Below are 22,116 nucleotides of genomic sequence, written 5' to 3' on the forward strand. Positions count from 1 at the left end.
TTTCCTCCCTTTTGAGTTTTGGTAGTATGTGGGTGTTTCCATTATTCCAGATTGTCCAATTTGGTGGCATATGCTTTTTCATAGTATTCTCTAATAATTGTTTGTATTTATGTGGTGTTGGTTGTGATCTCTCCTCTTTCATTCATGATTTTATCTATTTGGGTCCTCTGTCTTTTCTTTTTGGGAAGTCTGGCCAGACTTGTTTTTTCTTTCAAAAGACCAGCTCTTAGATTCATTGATCTTTTATACTAGTTTTTTTTGTATTCTATATTGTTTATTTCTGTTCTAATATTTATTATTTCTCATCATCTGCTGGCTTTGGGCTTTCTTTGCTGCTGCCTTTGTAGTTTCTTTAGGTGTGAAGTTAGGTTATGTATTTGGGACCTTACTTCTGGAGATAGGCCTGAATTACAATGCATTTTCCTCTTAGGACTGCCTTTGCTGCATCCCAAAGGGTTTGGACTGTCATGTCTTCATTTTTCAGTTGCTTCCATATATTTTTAAAATTTCTTCTTTAATTTCCTAAGTTTACTCATTCATTCTTTTGTAGAATGTTCTTTAACCTCCATCTATTTGTGTGCTTTCCAAATTTTTTCTTGTGGTTAGTTCAAGTTTTGCAATATCAAAATATACATGGTATGATTTCAATCCTTTTGTATTTCTGGGGGCTCTTTTGTGACCCAGTATATGATCTATTTTGGAGAATGTTCCATGTGCACTTGGGAAGAATGTGTATTCTGCTGCTTTTGGATGAAAAGTTTTGAATATATCTGTTATGTCCATCTGGTCCAATGTGTCATTCAGAGCTGTTGTTTCCTTATTAGTTTTCTGACTAGATGATCTGTCCATTGCTTTAAGTGGAGTATTCAAGTCTCGTATAATCACAGTATTATCTATACATTTGTGTTTGGGATTAATTGATTTACATATTTGGGTTCTTCACATTGGGGGCATAAACATTTACAATTGTTATCTCTTATTGATGTATAGACCCTTAATTATGATGACCTTATTCATCTCTTGTTTCAGTGTTTGTTTTAAAATCTAGTTTGTCTAATATAAGTATGGCTGCTTCAGCTCTCTTTTGACATCCAGTAGCATGATAGATCTCCATCCTTACACTTTTTTTTTTATTAAAAAATTTTTTTTTCAACGTTTTTTATTTATTTTTGGGACAGAGAGAGACAGAGCATGAACGGGGGAGGGGCAGAGAGAGAGGGAGACACAGTATCGGAAACAGGCTCCAGACTCCGAGCCATCAGCCCAGAGCCTGACGCGGGGCTCGAACTCCCGGACCGCGAGATCGTGACCTGGCTGAAGTCGGACGCTTAACCGACTGCGCCACCCAGGCGCCCCACCATCCTTACACTTTTAATCTGCAGATGTCCTCAGGTCTAAAATGAGTCTCTTGTAGGCAACATATAGATGGATCTTATTTTTTTATCAATTCTGATACCCTGTGTTTTTTGATTGGTGCATTTAGTCTATTTACATTCAGAGTAATTATTGAAAGATATGGATTTAGTGGCATTGTGTTATCTGTAGGTTTTGTGCTTGTGGTGATGTCTCTGGTCCTTTGTAGTCTTTGCTGCTTTCCACTCACAGAATCCCCTTTAGGGTTCCCTGCATGGCTGGTCTATTTGTCATGAATTCCTTTAGTTTTGTTTGTCTGGGAAAGCCTTTATCTCTCCTGTTCTTAGTGACAGCTTTGCTGGATAAAGGATTCTTGGCTGCATATGTTTCCTGTTTCAGAACGTTAAATATTTCCTGCAACTCCCTTCTGGCCTGTGGACAGATCTGCTACAATCCTTATGTCTACTCTTGTAGGTGCAGGCCTGTTTGTCCCTAACTGCTTTCAGAATTCTCTTTTTATCTTTGTATTTTTACCAGTTTCACTATCATGTCATGGTGTTGACCTGTTTTTGTTGTTTTTGAAGGGAGTTCTCTGTGCCTCTTGGACTTGGATATCTGTTTCCTTCCCCAAATTAGGGAAGTTTTTAGCTATAATTTGTTCAAATAAACCTTCTGCCCCTTTCTCTCAGTCTTTCTAACTTGGAACTCCTATGATATGGCTATTATTTCATTTCATTGAATCTCTTAGGTCTCTAATTCTCCCCTCGTGATCTAGTAATTTCCTTTCCTTCTTTTTCTCATCTTCATCATTTCCATAATTTTATCTTCTACTTCACCTATTTGCTCCTCTGCTTCTTCCATCCTGGTTGTCACTGCTGCTAGTTTTTTTGCATCTCATTTACAACATTTCGTAATTCTTTGTGACTATTTCTTAGGTCTTTAATCTCTACAGCAGTAGATTCTCTGCTGTCTCCTATACTTTTTTTTTCAAGCCCAGCTATTAGTCTTATGACTGTTATTCTAAATTGTTGTTCAGATATATTGTTTGGATCTGTTTTGAGCAATTCTCTGGCTGTCATTTCTTCCTGGAATTTTCATTGAGGAGAATTCCTCCATTTCATCATTTTGGTTAGGGTTCTGTCTTTTACATGTTTTAATAGCTTGTTATGTGTCCTGAACCTGTGATACCGCCATATTAAAAAGGGGTCATACATTGTCTAGGGCCTGACACTTCATAAAGTGTTTTTGGAGTGTTTTGCATGTACTCTGTTGTTGCATATTTGGCTGCTCTATCCCACTGCTTGTAGTGGTGGATTGTTTGGACCTTCTTCCCGGTATGCTTTGATTTGTTCTTTGACGTAAGCCTGGAAAAAAGGAAAGGGCAGGCGACCTAACTCCATACAAAGAGAAAAACTAAGGGGCAAAAAAGACCAGGCAGACAATCAAAGAAATATTGAATAAAAATACCTGATTAAACAAACAAACAACATAACAGAGAAAGAAAGAAAGAAAAAAAGGGATATAGATATAGATATAGATATAGATAGGATAAGAATTAGCCAAAAATAAAATCAGAAACTATGAGCCTGATTCCAAAGGGTTTAGAAGGGAAAAGAGAAGGAAAGCAAAGAGAGAGAAAAAAAAAATACCAGACTAACATACAAAACTGCAGGACAGTTGTCTGTTTGTTTCTGGGACTGGTAGCTGTGCTGGTCTGGAGGAGAGGCCATCTGGTTCACTCAGTGTTTGTCCTGCTCCAGTAGATAAGCAGTAACCAGACACAGAGTGGCAGGGTTTGGTGTAAGCGGGTCCACCTCCACTGGGGGCCGCTGTCCTGTTCCCTGAAACCCTGCCATGTGGGTGATGGGGAGAAAAATGGTGACACCCGAATCTTTCCTCCCCAGACCAGACCAGGTGTCTCAAATCACTCTGTTCAGGCAACATTCACAGAGTAGGGGTGGGCAGTTGGCTTGTCCTGCTCCATAGTGTCCCGTGCCTCCCAGACCCTGGGCTGGGATTCAAAACTACATGTGTGAAAGGATCCCTCCTCCACCTGGGCCTGGTTCTGGGGTAGTGCCACTCCTCCCTGCTGACAAAGGGCCTCTGGCTGGTGCCTGCAGGGTCTTTTGTCCTTGGGGTGGGTGGCAATAAACCCTATTTGTACAGTACTCCAGGGAGGGGACCGTTCTCTCCCAGTGTCCCGGGGCTGGCTCCCACCCCTCAGGTGAATGCACACCATATGGGGTTTGGTCTGGAGAAAGTCACACAACCCTGAAAACTTCAGTCTTCAGCTCCTAAGGCTGTTTGCAAAGTAGAAACTGATATTTTCTGTATTTCTCATTCTCCAGTCCATGGTCCATAGAGGTTTCTCTCTTGTCGTAACACAATACCACACTTCGACAGCCTCTCTTTCTCTCCCTTTTGTCCCTCCACTTAAGGGGTTCCCTCCCCTCAGTGCCTATGCTATTTTATCTCCCCCAATTCACAGACATGCACTTCTGTCCCGCCAAGCTGTCTCCGTCCACCTGTGGAGATTTTTCTGTCACTCTGAAGACTGTATTCCTGAGTATTTCAAGTGTTATGACCTCAATACAGCAGTATTTGAGGGACAAGGGAAATCCCAGTCCCCCTGCTTCTTCACCATCTTAACTTCCTCTATTTGAATGTTTATCACATCTAAAAAATACCTCACAGTGACATCTTGACAGCCAGAGGGTTTAATAATGCATCTTGCTTCTTAATATGCATCCTGTGCTCTTTCCCTATGGCAACTGTTTGTATTCCTACAAATTTCAAGGGGAAAGAAGTGACCAGGCAACCTCCATAATGACTGTTTTGGGGATAGTGGGCTATTAGAACATTCTCATTAGTGACCCTTTCATGGGCTTTCATCATGTATTGGTTTTGGGGTCTTAATGTGGGTTGTTATGCATTTTCACACTGCAGTTGGTGAAGTGACATGGTGTCACACAATCTTTGTCAAATAGGTACAGTTTATTGAACTCTGGGAATTAAATAAGACATATCAAGTGATGATCTTGTTCATGGTTGGTTTTAAGATGATAAGTGTAGGTCTGTGTCTAGTTACAGAACTGTTTCCTTTGGTCTGACTCACTGGGAGGTGGGGTGGTTAACGTGGGACCAAGGACCATTCCCCCAGAAGTCCACATTGGTTGCATTTCATAGATCAGTTCCATGAGAGTTGAGTGTGAGGGTTGCTTGGATCAGACTTAGGAAGGCCTGAACCTGTCTCAAGTTATGTGAGGATGCCATTTTTCTCAGCATTTCTGGTGTTTTGTGTCATGCCCTCTGAAGAGACAAGGTATTTGATGTGCTCTCAGTTGTTCTTGGATAGTGGTTCTTCAGCTCTGGTCTCCAGAACAACAGCATCAGCATCAACAAACCTGAGGGTTTGTTAGAAATGAAAATTCTTGGTCTTTACTCCAGACCTACTGGATCAGATACCCTGAAGTGAGGCTGAGCAGTCTATATTTTACAGGGCCTCCTGGTGATTGTGGTACACACTCATGATTGAGAACCGTTGTCCTAAGGAAATAGCTAGGCCTATCCTACCTGTACCAATAGTCCTATAGTTAATCAGTATTGGCTGCTGAATATTTATTTTATTTTTTAGTTTAGTATTTGAGACCACCTCTCCTATCCAAACATATTTGCTACCTTTTCTCAGTATCATTTCCTTTTAAGCTGCTAAAATTATTACTGTCCCTTCTCAGAACTTCTGTTATCTTGCCCTACAACACGAATATTCAACCTTCTGTCTTTTCTGTATTGGCACAAATTCCAGTTTTCTCTTAAGGCCTATCTTGATGCCAGTGATTTTACCATTATTTCCATTCCATATGGGGATTTTCCCATTTTTGAACCCCAGAAGTGCTCAACACTTACATAGGTGCTGTTTGAGTGTGGCACCTTACATGCCTGGATTTCCAAAAATATCTGTTAAATGATGTTCCTAGTGTTTAATGGCTACCTCAGTCAAACGGACTTCTTTGATCAATAGTAGATAATGACATTTCAAAGGACTGTATTACCTATTTGAGTTTTGAAGTGTTTGGAACATATAATTATTTTAAAGAGTGTTCATGGGGTACCTGGGTAGCTCAGTTGGTTGAGCGTTTGGCTCTTGATTTTGGCTCAGGTCATAATCTCATGGTTCATGGGTTCAAGTCCCATGTCAGGCTCTTATGCTAGAGGGATTCTCTGTCACCCTCCCTCTCTGCCCCTCCCCCACTCATTCTCTATCACTCTCTCTCAAAATAAATAAATAAAAACATTAAAAAAGAGAATATTCACACAGGATAATAGAAAAGACATGAATTTAGGATGAATTCCACATTATACTGACAGCTAGGGGCTCATTTCCAATTACAATGTCCAGTGTAATTAGTTAAATTTAATAGTTTAATACAGTAAGCTGATTTACATCTGTGGCTGCATTCACTATGTAGAGGAAGGGGTTCAATTATGTTTGAGTTAAACTACTTAAATTATGTTTGGAATTTGCTTGAAATATCAATAATATTCTTTACTTTCTCTGTTACCTTTATGAGTTTACAAGTCAAATTTCCAGTTAATTAAGCAAAATAGCATTGATAGATTAAACACATTAAAGATAAAACTAATGAACAGTTGGGTACTTTCTAAACATCTGCTTTTGAGGTAGTAATTTCATATCTTCAGTGTCTTATAATTTCCAGAAGCTGATAATAATATCTGTCAATGAGTCTTCATATACTAGTATTTATTTTATGTATTTGTAGAATTTTAAAAGCATTTATTTACATTTTTCTATGAATAGGCACATAGTTAAAAAAATAATATAAATAGTATGAAAATAAGAAGTAAATTCTCTATCATACCCACTCACACACATGCTAACTCCCAAATCTTTTTTTAAAGGTACGATCACTGTTTACATTTTCTTGTGAATCTATATAGGAATCAAAGCAAAAAAAAAAAAAAAAAAAAAGGAACCTACAAAACCCAAACCCTTTATACATACATACATACATACATACATACATACATAATACAGGCATGAATGCATACATGTACCCAAATGTGCTCATACTTTATTTCTTGTTCTGTATCTTGCTTTTTCTTGCAGTTAAACACATATGTCTTAGAGATGCAGATATTTCCATTGTTTTCAGTGGTGCTTAATATTCCATACTGTGAATGTACCATAATTTATTGAAGCAGTACTCTACTCCAAACATGTAGATGATTTTTAGTTTTTGTTGTTATAATTCTGTATTAAAACCAAAGGTTTGCATTCATATATTTTGATATACTTTTGCAGTTGATTCAAAGATCAAATCTTACTAGTAGACGTGTCATACTAAAGGCTATGTGCATGTAAAATCTTGATAAGCCTTTTATGTCATCTTCCAGAGCAGTCACCCCAGTATATACTCTAACAGCATCTGCAAGAGTGCTTCTTTCACTTAGGTTTTATTGCATGTCTTATGCCTTTGTTTACTGAAATCCATCACATGAATGAGCTTTGTTTACCATGCCCCATAGTGCTGCCGCAGATTTGGAGAGAGGAGTTTCCCTGCCCCTGTTAGATTCCCTAACATGTCATGCTTTTCCATATATATAACACAAAGACAAGTGCCCTTTTCAGTGCTATTTGTTAGTCTTTTCCACTCAACCACCATTAGAATTGACTGGCAAAGTGTAGGCACACGATAATTGGGGAAACTAAGCATTTTTTTTTTTCAAGGAGATTTCATAGATGTTTGGTGTGCATTTGGTGTGCATGAAACCCCAAACCATATATAAGCTGTAAAATTTCAAATTTCCTACATAAAAATGCAAGTTTACCAAATAAAAAAGGAAATTTTATTTGAGTATATCAGAATAAAATAATTGTGTATATAAAATACTGAATAAATACTGGTTCCCATTCTTTCTTTTCTTCTGAACCTTTTAAAATCTATGAATCTATATCTGATTATTGAAGTAGGAAGTTTGAGAAATAGAAATATGAGACATTATTTGTTCTCTAAAGGATCTGAATAAATCTGAAAAATAAGTTTATTATTATTAGAGAGAAAAGAACTTATAGGGGGTAATGTGAGACAACTAACTGCTTATACACATTAGTGTTTGTAGGTACATTCAACCTTCAGGGCCAGGTAGAATCATTAGGGGCTCATGTATAGACTTTGAAGGGTGAGGAGTACCTAAGATGTCCATATTTAATGCTTTATTTAATTTATTTAACAAATAAAATTTAATGCATATTTAATGCTATTGTGACAAATGGTTCTTATGTCCAACCTGGTAAAAAAAAAAATCCAATTTGGTAAGATGCAATATGCGAGAGTATAACTTATTTGTGTTTTAACATCTGGGTGCTATCTAGGCAACTAACCTTGAGAGATAAGGAAGTTGAAAGGTCAGAGGAGGGATTGTCTGGGCCAAGAAAGCAGCATGAGTAAAGGTATGGGGTTGGAAGCAAATATGACATATGTGATAAATGACAAGATTATAATTACTTGTCTCATTGAGCAGATGTTGCTGTTGGCAGTTTTGCAGAATGAGTGTTGGGCTGGGGGTCAGAATATTTGGATTTCAGTTTTTGGCTCTGATGATAATTATTAGCTCTATGACCAAGGATAAGTCCTTCACCAGGCTGAGCCTCAGCTTTTTTATTTATAGAACCAGAGTCTTAGATTAAAAGATCTTAAGGGTCTTTCCATTTCAGTGAGTCTAAGATTTGGTACATAATGAAATAGCAAGATGACTAAGATGGACGTGAGTGGTTAAGCTTAGAGAGTCTTGAAGATAGAGCAGAGGAAGTTGTACTGTATTGTATCTGCTGAACTTGATATACGTATTGGCAGGAGGGAGCTGTGGTTGGCTTTTACTTGGGCATAATGTAATGAAATTATTTTGTAATATCCTTAATTAGTGAGAAAATGTTTAGGGTAAGGTTACATTGGTTTCTTAATCTTCAGTAGTACTTAATTTTTTATCATTTTGTTGCCCTACACATGACTGATATACTAGTTTGCATCAGCCAATAGAATGCATTTATATATGGGGGAACTAGGGGCTCCTGGGTGGCTCAGTCGGTTAAGCGTCTGACTCTTGATTTCTGCTCAGGTCACCATCTCACAGTTGTGAGATCGAGCCCCATGTCGGGCTCTGCACTGGGCATGGAGCCTGCTTAAGATTTTCTCTCCCTCTCCCTGTGCCCCTCTACCACCTCAAAAAATATGTATGGGGGAACCATAGAGAGGAGATATTTATAGAGCTATTTTAGATTTTTTCTCTTTGATTTTTTATAGACATCTTAGCAGATACTGTTTTAAATATGCCTGGGATTCCCCGCCCCCCCCCCCCCCCCCACCCTGCTCCTAGCTGGCCCTGAACAGGGCACATACCATTTGTAACAATTATATCACAGCCTTCCTCCTCGGAGTCTAGGCCTCTAACATGGGATTTTGTTTTTATTCAGGTAGAGTGATGCTAACAGATCCAGAGATGACTGCCATTGAAAAATAGTTTTTGCTCACAATGAATATTGAATATTTGAATAAAATGAGATCATTTCCTTCTCTGTCTCCATCTGAATTGCAGTAAAGCAATGAAAAATAATCCTTTTCTGTTTTTTTATTTTATCTGAAAAGTTAATTTCATTTGTCTTCAATTTGTCACCCACATTGAATCAGAGAAAAAGAGAATTTGAAAAGTGGACTTGAGACAGCAAGTGAAATTCAAATGGTAGTTTGTTACTGGAGTCATTGAAGGGGATTTCAGTGTTTTCCACTGTCCATGAAACCAATAGGTGTCATCCTGTATTCTTATGGGAGAGGAATAGTGGTTGCTGGAAAATCCTCCAGTGCTCCAGGGACTGGTCTGAGGGTGAAAGAAAGGAAGGGGCAGTATCTGGAAGTTCCAGGGCAAAGACTTGAAATTGCAAACCACATATCAATAGGTGAAAATCTTTTGTTTTGCTTCCTTGATTGGAATTCATAGACAGGGAAATGTCGACACTTATTAATCAGAAAAGTCACTGTAACTTGTAGTAAAAGTATATGATGCATCCGGGTCCATCAGGAGGCAGCAGAACATGAAGCCTTTTGGTTATTATCTCACCTCATCATCCTCTCTTCCAAAATGATGGATTTTAAATTGGTGAATGGAAATGCACCATAGCAAGACTTATTTTATGTTCCTTAAACCACTCTCTTCCCTTTTTCAGAGCACTTTTTTTTTCCTGAAGCTTTATTTTCAGTTTTCAAGAGTAAAGTTTGAAACCTGAGAAATCACAGTAATGGTTTTATTTTTCTCAACTCATACTGATTTCCTTAAGTGTTCTGCCTGGGAAGATAAGGAAAAGTGCTCATTTTTCCTTTCCTTTTTAAAAAAATTAACTCTCTAGTCATTAATAGCAGTGTGGATTTATTACCTTAATGAAATAATTAGTTAGCTCAGACAGAAGCACAGAATGTTAAAACTTGCAGGAGTTCCTGTTGCAGGAGAATATTTGGTCCAATCCCTTTTCTTATAGACAAGAAAAAGTAGGTGCAGATAACATATGTCATTTGTTCATGGTTACATACCTCTTTGTGGGTGGGATTGGAACTTGACCTTGGATCACCTGACCCCAAATTCAGCATTTTTTCTGATCTATTTTAAGATATTAAATCCTCTTTTATTTGCAAAATTTTCCAAAAAAAATGAGGTCGGTGTATCTTAAGAGAAATATAAATTTATTCTTAAATACAAAATGGTGACCTTTCATATATATGTCTACATATCTATAACCTGATCCATCCAAAAAAAAAAAAAACATATGTACATAAGGAGCTTGGATAATTTAACTCTGAAGTGAGAGGTAATGTTATTTTTGGGAAGGATATGTTTCTTCTATCTAGGCAGAATTTCAATAGCAAATAAAGAAGTGTGAACCAAACATCCTAATCCACTAACGGAGTGACAGACAGCATATTATATATTTCTTTTTATATTTGAATGATACAGTGATTATAAAAATGCTTCAGTAGCTGTTGTGCTCACATAATCAACTCTTGAATACTATTTCTTGTTACCATTTCAGTTTTTGCAGTAAAACCTTTATGAGAAGAGACTGGTGTTGTTTCAAATTATGTAAATTTCCTGTGTATTGAGTGGGTAAAAAGGGATGAAATTGGGGTAAAGAACTGCCATAGAAAATTAGACCGATTCAGTTCATCATTTCACATGCAGTAGAACAGAGGTAGATAGGATGGCTTCTCTACTCTCACCCTCTGCCTGGAAGATGGTGGCTGTACAGCTCATGCTGTGGTCCACAGACCTTCAGAAGTGTCTTCAGCTGGGGCTTGTTGGACACTGGTAATCTCAGGCCCTATTCCAGACCTATAGAGTCAAGATCTGCATTTTAACAAAATACCCAGGTGATTCATATGCATGTTAAATTTTGAGAAGCTCTAGGTTATAGTATGTTTTATCAGGATGCTACTTTATTAATTGCATGATAACATTGGATGTGAAATCTACCAGGTGGAAAAGTACTTGCATTCATGCCTTCATTCAGCAAATATTTGTTGAGCTAGACTAGGTGCCAAGTTACCTTTTGGGGATGAAAGATGGTTGAGACTGTGCCTTCAGTAAGTTCCTCAAAGCAGGTGAGTCCAATAAGACAGATGATAGGCCCAATAATAGAGATTTGTACAGGGAATTTCCAGGATTCAGTAGGTTACCCAGTTTAACGTGGGCGGAGAGGGGAGGAGGAAGTAAGAGCAAGGAGACCTCCTTGTGTTAACTTCTAAAGGATAAATAGGCATGTATTAGTTTTCTATTGCTGCTTAACAAATTGCCACCAACTTTGTGGCTTAAAACAGCCATTTATTATTACCTCACACTTTCCATAGGTCAGTCTTCTAGGCATGAGTTAAATGAATTTTCTGCTTGGGGTATCAAAGGGTAAAATCAAAGTGTTGGTCTGGCTGAGATCTTTTTGGAGCTCAGTGGCCTCTTCCAAGCTCATATGGTTGTCAACAGAATTCTGTTCTTTGTGGTTGTAGGAATGTGGGTCCTGTTTTCTCATTGGCTCTCAAGCAAGATCCAGTCTTAGCTCCAAGAGGCCCTGCACAGTTCCTTGTCATGGGGTCCTCTCACTGCATGGCAGCCTGCTATTTCAAGGCCGGAGATCCTCCTGCTTTAGTCAGCTAGTGTGGAGTCATATATTGTAATGCAGTTGAGAAACTGACTGTCCCATCACCTTGGCATATTCTTTGGTCTAGAAGTAAGTAACAAATTTCACCCCTGCTCAGGGGAGGGGATTCTACAAGGGCATTGCTCATTAGGGTCGTCTGAGAATCCGCAAGGAGAGTAGCTGGTGGAGGAGAGGGTGTGGGTGAAGCAAAGTGCAGAGTGAGTTTGGGGAACTTTGGGCAGGGGATAAGAAGAGGTTCAGAGTGTAATGATGAATTCCCTTTGGTAATTACTGAGTTTCAAGAGCTTGTAAGGCATCCAGATGAAGCTGTGTAGTGGGACTTTGGATCTGCAGGTTTGAAACATGGTGGAGGGAGATGTGGATCCATTGGTCATCTTGCCTGTGAGACTGAGAGTGGGTTGGCAGGTGTCAGAGCGAACAGAACAGGGGGTGGGCAGGACAGAAAGTCCGGAGAGCAGTGGGGATGCTTGCACATGAGAGGCATGAAGGCAGGAAGGCAGAGGTGAGGCCAGAGTGGTGCATGGAGAATGGGCAGCTGCAGGGTTGTCGCAGTGGGGGTGAGAATGTATGTCATAAGGAGCTGGGGGGACAGAAGAGTAAATGTGAGGCTTCATTCTTTCCTCAGTCAGCCATTCAGTAGTGAACGCCTATCAGATGATGGGTTGTCAGTGAACAAACACTGGGTGTTGTGTTTCATTTGCTCCTTAAAACCCAGTGCATTTCCTGCCATATAAGAATAGCTCAATAAATTTGTTAAATAGGTAATTAATTCAGTTAGTGGTTTAAGATTCTTCTCTACTCTCTCTCAGAATTCTTCTTTCATCAGAGATTCTGTTCATTTGAGATATGTTTCTTCAGTCAGTAAACACAAATAGGAAGGCTAACAATTTTTATTAAGTCTGGATCCATTTCAAGTCTGCAGCTTGAAATCTGGCAGAATAACTGTGACGGCTACCATGGAGAGTCTGCCATGTGTTACAGGCTGCAGTCAGGTTTTACCCGTGGATCTCTATTCCTTGGAGCAATTCAGTAAAGAAGTTAAGATGATCTCCAGATCACAGATTAGAAAACTGAGGCTCACAGAAATTAGGTCACTTGGTCAGCGTCATACCACTGGTAAGGTGGATTGGGGATGAACCCTCAGATGCCTGACTCTAAAACTTGAACAGAAGGGAACTCGCTTATTGTGGGTAGACGCTAAACAGTCTAGGAATCATATTAAAACACAAGGCCGTCATCATTAAAACAGTGTGGTACTGCTAACTGAAAAGACAGATAAACAAAGAAACAGAAGAGACATGCCAGAAGTAGGAGCAAATGCACATGGGAGTTCAGTATATTGTCCATACATGTTGGGAGAGGTGAAGGGCCACTTGGGTGAAAATACTGGATGTTTACTTCACACTATATCCTGGCTCAGATTCAGATTTATCAAAGATCAGATGTGAAAAAATAAACCGTAAATGTAATAGACATAAGCAAAGTAGAAGGTTTTTATAATTTGGGAGTGGAGAAGGATTTTCTAATGATTATTCAAATTGAGAAGCCATGAAAGAAAAGTTTGTAATTTCATTTCTTAAACAACAAAAATCCCTACATATTAAAAAATACCATAAGAAAAATGAAAAAGACAAATGACAAACTGGGGAAAAAGAATAATGCATCTCATAATGTAAACACAGGACTAATCTTCCTCATTTATCAAGACCCAAAGATGAGCAATCATTCCAACAGAAAACGGACTAAGGATGTAAAAAGATATTTCACAGAGAAGGAAATACAAGTGGCTTTAAATATACAAAGTGATCTTCAGTTTCTTCATAATGTAACAAACGCACATTTAACTGTAGTGAGATGTTTGTCACTCGCCGTCTTGGCAAAAATCCAAAAATTTGATAACACACCCTGGTGACAAGGCTGTGGGAAAGCAGGCACTGATCCAAGGCTTGTGAGACTGTTGAGTGGGAAAGCTCGTGTGGGGATTGGCAGCAGGAAAGCACGAGTCTCTTGACTGGCAGTTTCACTCCTGAGAAGTCATTCCATAGATACCCTTGCACATATGCAAAATGACATACGTGCTGGTTTTTCACTGTAGCATTATATGACTGGGGGAAAAAAAGATTGGAAATAGCCCAAATATCCATAAATATGGAACCAGTTAAGTAAATCATGAAATATCCATTCAGTGTAATGCTGTGCAGCTGTGAAGAACAAACAAGAATGCTCTTCATAATCTGATAAAGATCTCTGAGGTATTTTGTTAAATGAAAAGAGAGGGAAAAAACTGTATTATGATGTGCGACCTTTGTGCATAAAAGCAAGACAATAAGAACGTATATTCATGTTTCTTTGTGTTTTTATAAAGAAAACTTTACAAAGACATATTAGACTCTAGTAACTGTGATTTCCAGGTGGAGGTGTTATGAGTTGGCCAGAGTGGGGAGGATGGGTGGGAAAGTTTTCACTCTATTTGTTTCTCTGTATATTTTTACCTTAAGCCATATGAACTTAAAAAACAAATTATATGTACAGAAAGATACCAAGCTTTCACAATCAATTGTATCTGGCTGTATCAGCAAGTGGCAGCCTGGTGTGCTTACCCATCAATAAAGAAACATTAATCACATATCTCAATACATGTGGGTTATTCGTTTATTTGAGAATTGTATGATTTACTATTACTCAAATTGTATTTTGCACCTCAAAGCCATAAACCAAAAAAGAAACTAAGAAAGTGTCATAGAAAAATGAAATCAATGCTATTTAACAGTTACAAACAAGTTTGCTCCCATTAAAATATTAGCAAGCATGATTCTTTTTTGAAAGCTTGATGCAAAGCTTTGTGTTGGCATTGTCTGAAGTCTGTTTTTTTAGGTTCGGTTGTAATGGTTGTCATAGCCGGGATCACTGGGTGTCCTGGTTTGTCTAGAACTTAGGGCTTCCCCACATGCAGGCTTCAGTGCTGTGGCTATGTCAGACCTGGGAAAACTGGGGTGGTCAGTCACCCTTGTCATAGCTTAAAAAGACATGTCCCGGGGCGCCTGGGTGGCGCAGTCGGTTAAGCGTCTGACTTCAGCCAGGTCACGATCTCGCGGTCCGTGAGTTCGAGCCCCGCGTCAGGCTCTGGGCTGATGGCTCAGAGCCTGGAGCCTGTTTCCGATTCTGTGTCTCCCTCTCTCTCTCTGCCCCTCCCCTGTTCATGCTCTGTCTCTCTCTGTCGCAAAAATAAATAAACGTTGAAAAAAAAAAAAAATTAAAAAAAAAAAAAAAAAAGACATGTCCCAAGAGTAAACAGGCCTAATCTGAAGAAACGATTGTTAGCCAAACCTGCTAATCATGACACTCATTTCTCAGCACCCCTGTCAGTTATGTGAAGGTTTTTGTGTATTTCAGCTGCTGACTTTTCATCTTCCCTGATGACAGTTTTTCTTGGGAACTAATCAGAGGTATTGCATATTTATATTTCCAAAAGTGAGTTCAGAGCCCACTGAAACCCTTCATTTGGAGGATTTTAAAATTGGGAAACTCTGCTCCTCAATTTTTAAGTGTATAATTATGAGTTTGAATGGGGGGCATTCAATGTTTATGACTACAAAATTGTAAATGAAACACATTTCTGAGTACCCACTAACAAACGCTCTTTGTTACTGTGAGTATCTTTCAAAAAGAAGTTATTCCCTTAGTCTTTGTTAGGTGGTCAGCCTTTCTTCGAGAGTTGCTGTGAGAATGTCTGATGAATTGCTTGCTCGGTGGAGAGAAGCTCTGCCATGGTCTTTTTGGGCGCTTGTATTGTTTGTCATATGCAGTCTGGGGTTTTTTCAAAGGAATCTTTGAAGTCATTTGTCTCTTCTCTGGAGGTCAGTTTGGCTAAAATTAGATAACGTTACCTTGACTGAGCCTTAATAAATTGTCATAGATGCCGGTAGGCTGAAGGAGGCTTGGCTGTGGTGTGGGAGTTGACTCTTCCATCAGCCTGCCTCTGGCACAGTGTCACACACAGGCAGTAGGGAGGCGTCCTTATCAGCTTCCGTATAAACTGTTTTTGAACCTTACTCTCTCTCATACTTTAGCCAGAAAAGAATTAAGACAGTAATAGAGGATTCCTGCCATGTCCAGATGGATCATGGTGTGCCCTCTGAGGTCGCACACCCAGCTGAGGGCATTGGCTACTCATGGATTGTTGCTGCCTTTACAGTGCTTTTCACGGTTTGGCTTCCTGCACACAGAAGAGTTCTTTCTGGTGTGTCCAATATGTATCTAAAAATATGGTCTAAACCACATTTTCTGTGTTCTAGGAGCAAGCTGAAGAAGAAAAGAAGCCCAGGGATGGTGCCACCCCATTGAGTCACGGTAATCATGACCATCCCTTACAGTTTTAGTCTGTGAACAACAATGAACAACTTTTAAGTGTAGTTTTTGTTGGGTAGCTTTCATTGTTTTAGGTTTGTTTATTTCAGTGTATAATCATAGCATCATTTATTGACATTGTGTTCCATACCCCTCTGTAGACCATCCTAGTCATCTGAGATTTTCACATAATATACATCAAGAAAAAGTCTGAAGCTCTGATCTCGTTTATTTGCTTTTTAAAAATGCTTTAAGTAAAATAACTTCCGACTTGTAAACCTTCCCAGAGAACAAGACAATGGGAGATGCTACTTAGTTTATTATAATTCTTTGTTTAAGCTCTTCCCGGAGTAGTTTAATCTTCTAATGATTGCATCTGTCCTCTTCCGTTGAAGTCATGTTTTAGAGGAGGATGCATATTTGCTATAAAATGAATATCGCTCATTATGGTTATTAATACATCAATAAGTTTTAGATAACAACTTTTTAATATTCAGCTAATTCTCTGATGCTTTAAATTTAAATCAACAAGTGCAGATGATATTTTCCTGGAATATATTTTCCATTATTAAATTTTCTGTAAAATGTAGCTGAATGTCCAATATTTGTGCTACTCTCCATGGGAAGGAAGCATATAAATTTGATAAGTCTTTTCTAATGATCTTTTTAACATATGTTAAGTATTTGTTGAGTGAGCTTTTTAAAATAAACAATGGCAATAACTAAAAATACCTTGAAAAAATGACAAACAAAAATTGAGGTTTTTAAAGACCATTTTATATTGCTTAGTTTAGGGACAAAAAATTGAAAATTGGTGATCTTCCATCTAAATGCTTTTAAAATAAAAGTTGTTTTCTGCTATAAGCAAAATATGCTGCTTTAAATTCTTTTCTTCTGTCGCCGTCAGCCAGACCCATCATGTTCTTTGCTGAAAAAGCAAAATAGAATGCAGTAATTTGGTAATTATGTAACTTGATGTTCAGCTCCATTGAAATACACTTCAGTTATGCAACACTGGAATTCTAGAAATAAATTTGGACTCTACCTGGCCCTAACAGCGGGGCTTTTTTAAACATTGTTTTTTTTTCTTCTCAGAAGTAGGTTGTGATTTATTATGTTGTTGTTCTCCTCTGCTGCTGTATTTTCACACGAATGCAAATTGTTTTAGATTCTCTTATTCCATGGCTAAAACAGTTATTCTAGAAGAAGAAGACGCAGAGTTAGGCCAACAATTTAAGAATGTTCAGTCCTTAAAACTAAGATTTTTTTAGTAATTTAGTATTTATAGTTCCATTATAGCCGAATATATATTTATCATAAATAGTTTTTCAGTTTCAATACAAAGTGACTTTTTGCTGTTGTTCTTCCATTGTCAGAGTTGTTTTTATGGGTAGTGGTCCATTCTCAAAAGTTTCCCCAGTGGTTTATTCTTCTCAAATCTGAGGTTGTTGTTGTTTGCCCCAACTACTGAAGTTAGCTCCATGTTTACAGGAAGGATGGGGTTTGGTTTGTGCATACAGATGCTACAGACTGCTAGTTGAAATGCAAATTGAATTATTTGCGAGGCTTTTGAAGTACCACTTGTAGTGGGATGAAGGAAACCATTCCCTAAATGGCCTTTCATCTTCATATTAAAGTGGGGATTTTCCTCCCATAGTTTCTGGACATTGTTTAATTTTTTCTGTAGGCTACTTACAAAACAAAAAAGATTTAGTCACTTACCAGTTTCTTAATAACACAAGGAAAGCAAACAAATGTACACATGCACATTTATATGTGAACAGAAAATTGTATTGAAAAATAAACACTTAATTCTTAGTCCTGCTTTTACAACAAGGAAGGCATTTCCTTGGAAATCATTACCAAATCATTTATAGAGTGCCCAGTCTGTGCCACTAATACTGACTGCAGTGTTACACAGATGATGGAGCGTTGGTTCAGAGGCCATTTGACTTATTTAGGGTAAATAACTAGTGAATGGTGGATCCAGGATTTGAACCCACAGCTAGCAAGTTCTAAAGCCTATGCGCTTTCTACTTTACCTGTTACTTTAACATTCTCCCTTTGTAGCTGCTAACACAAAGGTAGAGAAAATGAATCGTGCTTAGAAATGGGATGGGAAGAATAGCTGCTAATAATTAAAGTACTAATGCTGTCTCGTGTAGCTCTTTGTGTCCATGGGAACTAGCTGAACTAGAGTTTTCCTGACAGTCATGCCCTGAGATTAACTTTTTTTGGTTCTTTTGGAGACTTTCTGAGTTATGTTATTCCTGGTGATTGAAAAAATTTGGTAATTATATTGGATACCACTAAGAAAAGGTTTGTCTCGGTATTTGTTAATAATTATGTATGATTAAAGGTATAGAAGTAGTGTCGTCAATCACTGTGTAATCCCAGATGTGTACATTTGAAGTCTTGAAAATAAAAGCAACTCATTTCTTCAGTTGGACAAGTGATCTGGCTTTTCCCCTTCTAAATTTTTTTAAAAAGTTTATTTATTTAGAGACAGAGAGAGAGAAAGAGAAAGAGAGAGAGCGGGAAAGGGGCAGAGAGAGAGGGAGAGAGAGAAAGAGAGAATCCCAAGCAAGCTCTGTGCTCCTTGCTGAGTCTGATGTGGAGCTCAGTCTCACAACTGTGAGATCATGACCTGAGCTGAAACCAAGAGCTGGACGGTTAACTGACTGAGCTGCCCAGGCGCTCCTCCCCTTGTGAATTTTAAGTGCTCTTTTTAGCTACTGCTAATACTTGTTTAGTTGAGTGTTGGGGCAGTGAGGTCTGTATAAACATAAAAAGAGTAGAAGAAATTATGAGGGAAAATGACATGTATACACATCCAAATCAAACTTTGTAAATCAAAGAATGTCATAATAAAAATTAAAGTGGAAATCAAGAAGGTTCATACACACAACAGATTTAGAAAAAGTAATGCACTAAGATCTCAGCGCAAAAATAGACAAAGGACATGAACAGGAATTCATGGAAGAGGAAATAAAAGTAGCTAAAATATAAATGTGTTAAGTACATTTAGTCTTACTAGAAGGCAAAGAAATACACATTTAAATGTAATAATGAACATTTCTTAGCCTTCCAATTGACAACAGTTACAAAAATGCTGATCCTGTTTGCTGATGGGCGGGGGGCGCTGCCAGTACACTGCTCTTGGAAGTATAAGTTGTTCCATTGTTCTGGAGGACATAGTGATGGCATTTATCAAAAGTGTTAAAGAAACATTTCCTTCAGCTCAGGAACTCCATTTTTTGGAATTTCTCCTAATGAAATAAGCCATCCGCATTGAATTTATGCATATGATATTCCCTGTAGTACTAATTACAAGTGGAGAAAAGTTGGAAATGACCTAAATGTCCAACAAATTTGGAGTAGATAAGACATTGTGGTACAACTGTGTGTAAGCAATTGTGTGGTCACTTCAGTGCTTTTGGAAAAAATTAAATTACACGGGAGTGAAAGTTTATGATAACATATTAAGGGGGGGAAGCTCAGGAGAGTAATCTCAGTGATGATTGAAAAAAAGCACATATCTTATGGAACAGAAGGAATGACGTGTTATAACGATTATTATTTCTAAGTTGTGAAATAAAAGAATGCTTCCTATATTTTGCAAGTATTTTTTTTCACAATTAGTAGGTAATCATGGTACAGTCAAGCAAATATTGAAAAATAAATTCCTCAAAGCTTCAATTTGTGGAAAGAAGGATGTGGTTGGAATGTCTGCTTTTGGATTTCTTCCTTTTTTTGTAAGTAAACTTGCCATTTTGGAATAAGTTTAGACTTGAGAAAGATTGCAGAAATAGTAGAGCTCAGTCCTTTGCCTAGTTTCTGCAAACATTAATATCTTACATGACTGCAGGACATTTGTCAGAACTAAGAAATTAACAATGGTACGTCACTATCACTAAACTTTGTACTTTATTCAAATTCCACCAGTTTTTCTACTAATGTCCCTTTTCTGTTCCCAAATCCAGTCCAGAATACCACTTTACATGATCATTGTGTGTACATTTCCTTTACTCCGGAGTCTTGTTCTTTGTGACTGGAAGTCACCACCAGAAGTTCCAGTCTCTTGAGAGAGACATTGTTTTCTCACTCGCTTTCAACTCATCCTGTCTTCACCATCTGGCATCTATGCTCAGCCGTCCCCCACACACTATTCTTTCCTCCTACACCAGTGCCCCACAGATAGTTGCCAACATTTTGTTGATTGAATGGAACGAGGGACCTCCCAAATTAGCGGAAGCTTCCCTGCTCTTACTTTTCTTACTTTTTAGATTTCACATCCCCTTTACAGCTGAATTCTTTGTTCCTAGGTGTTGAGTGTGCTTCCTCTCTAGCCCCTTAGTCTGTAGCACCATCTTTGACCTGGACTCAGTCTAGAGTCCTGGAGATATCCTTGACCCCTCTTTCTCACATACCCACAAGTTTCCTAAATAATTACCAACATTTCTCTACTCGTCTCTCTTGATATCTTTTAAATAATATCTCTCAACTTGAGATGACCCTACTCACTTTTCAGTGGTTTCACATTTTTACCCTCTCTGAAATGAGAGGAAATGTACTGCTTTTACCCTCTCTTACCCAGCTAAAATGTATCTGAAATTCTGTTAGTAGAGGGCCTTGTATCCTTTCTCTAGATTATCATTAGAGGCCTCTGAGCTTCTGGAACTTGCCAGGCACCTGCCACTGAACTCTGCCTCTCCCCGTTTGGCTTCAGCCTAACAGAACATGCAGTATAGACCTTGCTGTCTGAAGAACGGTTTCTTCTGCCTGGAGTCTTCTTTTTCTAGCCTAATCCAAGTAGCTGGATCCTTTCAAACCTCATTATCTTCTCTACTTTGCTTATTTAGTATTTTTCTCTCTATTCTGTTTTCTCTCAGTATATCCTCAGGCATTTGGCTTTTAAAAATTAAGTTATATAATATGCTATGTCTCCCACTTAAATTTGGTGTTTTTTAAAAAATCATGTAATCCAGCCAGAGGATTTATCATTTAGTATACTGAAGTAATAATTTACTAGAGCTCTGAAGGATTAATTAGCTAAATGGCCTGAAGAAGAATTAACACAGCTTCCAAAAGTGCTTAACTTACTTTTGGAGAGTAGTTTTGGTGCTGGGGGATATGGTTCATTAAATGTGATTCTAAAAGATTCAAAGATGGTCCTTTGGGCATTATCCCCAGAGTCTGTTGTTAGAGTAACTAGTTTACTTCCTAGGTGTAATGACGGAAGTACTTTCTTGCAATGGAAATAATGCCCACATTTTTAAAACTTTATGAGAGGTCCGTTTATTCCCATCAAGGTACTTCCTTACCTAACAATGGACAGCATTCCATCAGAAAAGGGAAAACCAAATCGATTTTACTTTAGTCAGTTCTTATCTTTATAGATGGCATTTACTATCATTAAGTGCATAGTTAAATGTTTAGGTATTTGAATGCTTTGAACCTATAGAATTACATTTTCACTGAGCCATGAAACTATCACTCAGAGATAAGCAGGGGATTTCTTTGTAACTAAAGTACTTTTTTGGGGGGAAATTTTAATAAATAAAACACATCCACATGCACTTTAACAAAAATACTACTCTGTAAAAAAATTTATTTGCTCTTGATAGTGGTTTATTAGTGAGCTCATCTTTGAACTTACCTAATTAAGTTACCAAACATCCCCTGTAAGATTCTGCCACTCTGGGTGAAGAAGCAGGAGTGTGAATATACACTGTCACAGAGGAAAGGAGCACATGTGTCAGTAGATGGTACCAGTGACTAGACTGTATAAAGCACAAAGAGAGGGCAAGGGCCTACATTCATAAAACCTGTTTTATAAAGACAGTTTTTATGGGCCGTGTTGAATTCTTTAATATATGAAAGCAGACATCATATTAAAATTTTTACCTCATTAAAGAACTTCCTGAGGAAGCCTCCAGATTATTTATGTTCTCAAGCTGTCCCACAGAGGAGCCTCTACTACTTCTGTTATTAGAGGTCCCTGGTGGATAATAAGGGTATTGAACTCTGGGAAGGGGACTGAGTGCCCTGACTTTTAGATTGATTTAGCAAAAGAAAATGTCACAGAGCAGTACTTAGTCCCAGTGGGGGTGTCTGGGAAGCTTTCAAGCTGTGCAGCCTCGTATTTATAGGGAGGGCCTGGTGGTGGCGGGCCACCATCAATTAACCAAGCAAAACAC

At 38.3% G+C, this 22,116-nt stretch overlaps 1 protein-coding gene across 3 annotated transcripts in view; it reads left to right on the top strand.

Moving 5' to 3' along the window:
* L3MBTL4 (L3MBTL histone methyl-lysine binding protein 4) overlaps window positions 1-22,116 on the top strand; it is a 449,596-nt gene that overhangs the window by 91,466 nt on the left and 336,014 nt on the right. For all 3 annotated transcript variants that reach the window (XM_086682502.1, XM_086682503.1, XM_086682504.1), the window contains exon 4: window positions 15,865-15,919. In XM_086682502.1, coding sequence (XP_086538628.1) covers window positions 15,865-15,919 — 55 coding nt within the window. The remainder of the gene's footprint in view (window positions 1-15,864; window positions 15,920-22,116) is intronic.

This window comes from Puma concolor, chromosome D3 (assembly GCF_028749965.1).
Source record: "Puma concolor isolate L17-30 chromosome D3, mPumCon1.1.hap2, whole genome shotgun sequence".
Classification (NCBI taxonomy): domain Eukaryota; kingdom Metazoa; phylum Chordata; class Mammalia; order Carnivora; family Felidae; genus Puma; species Puma concolor.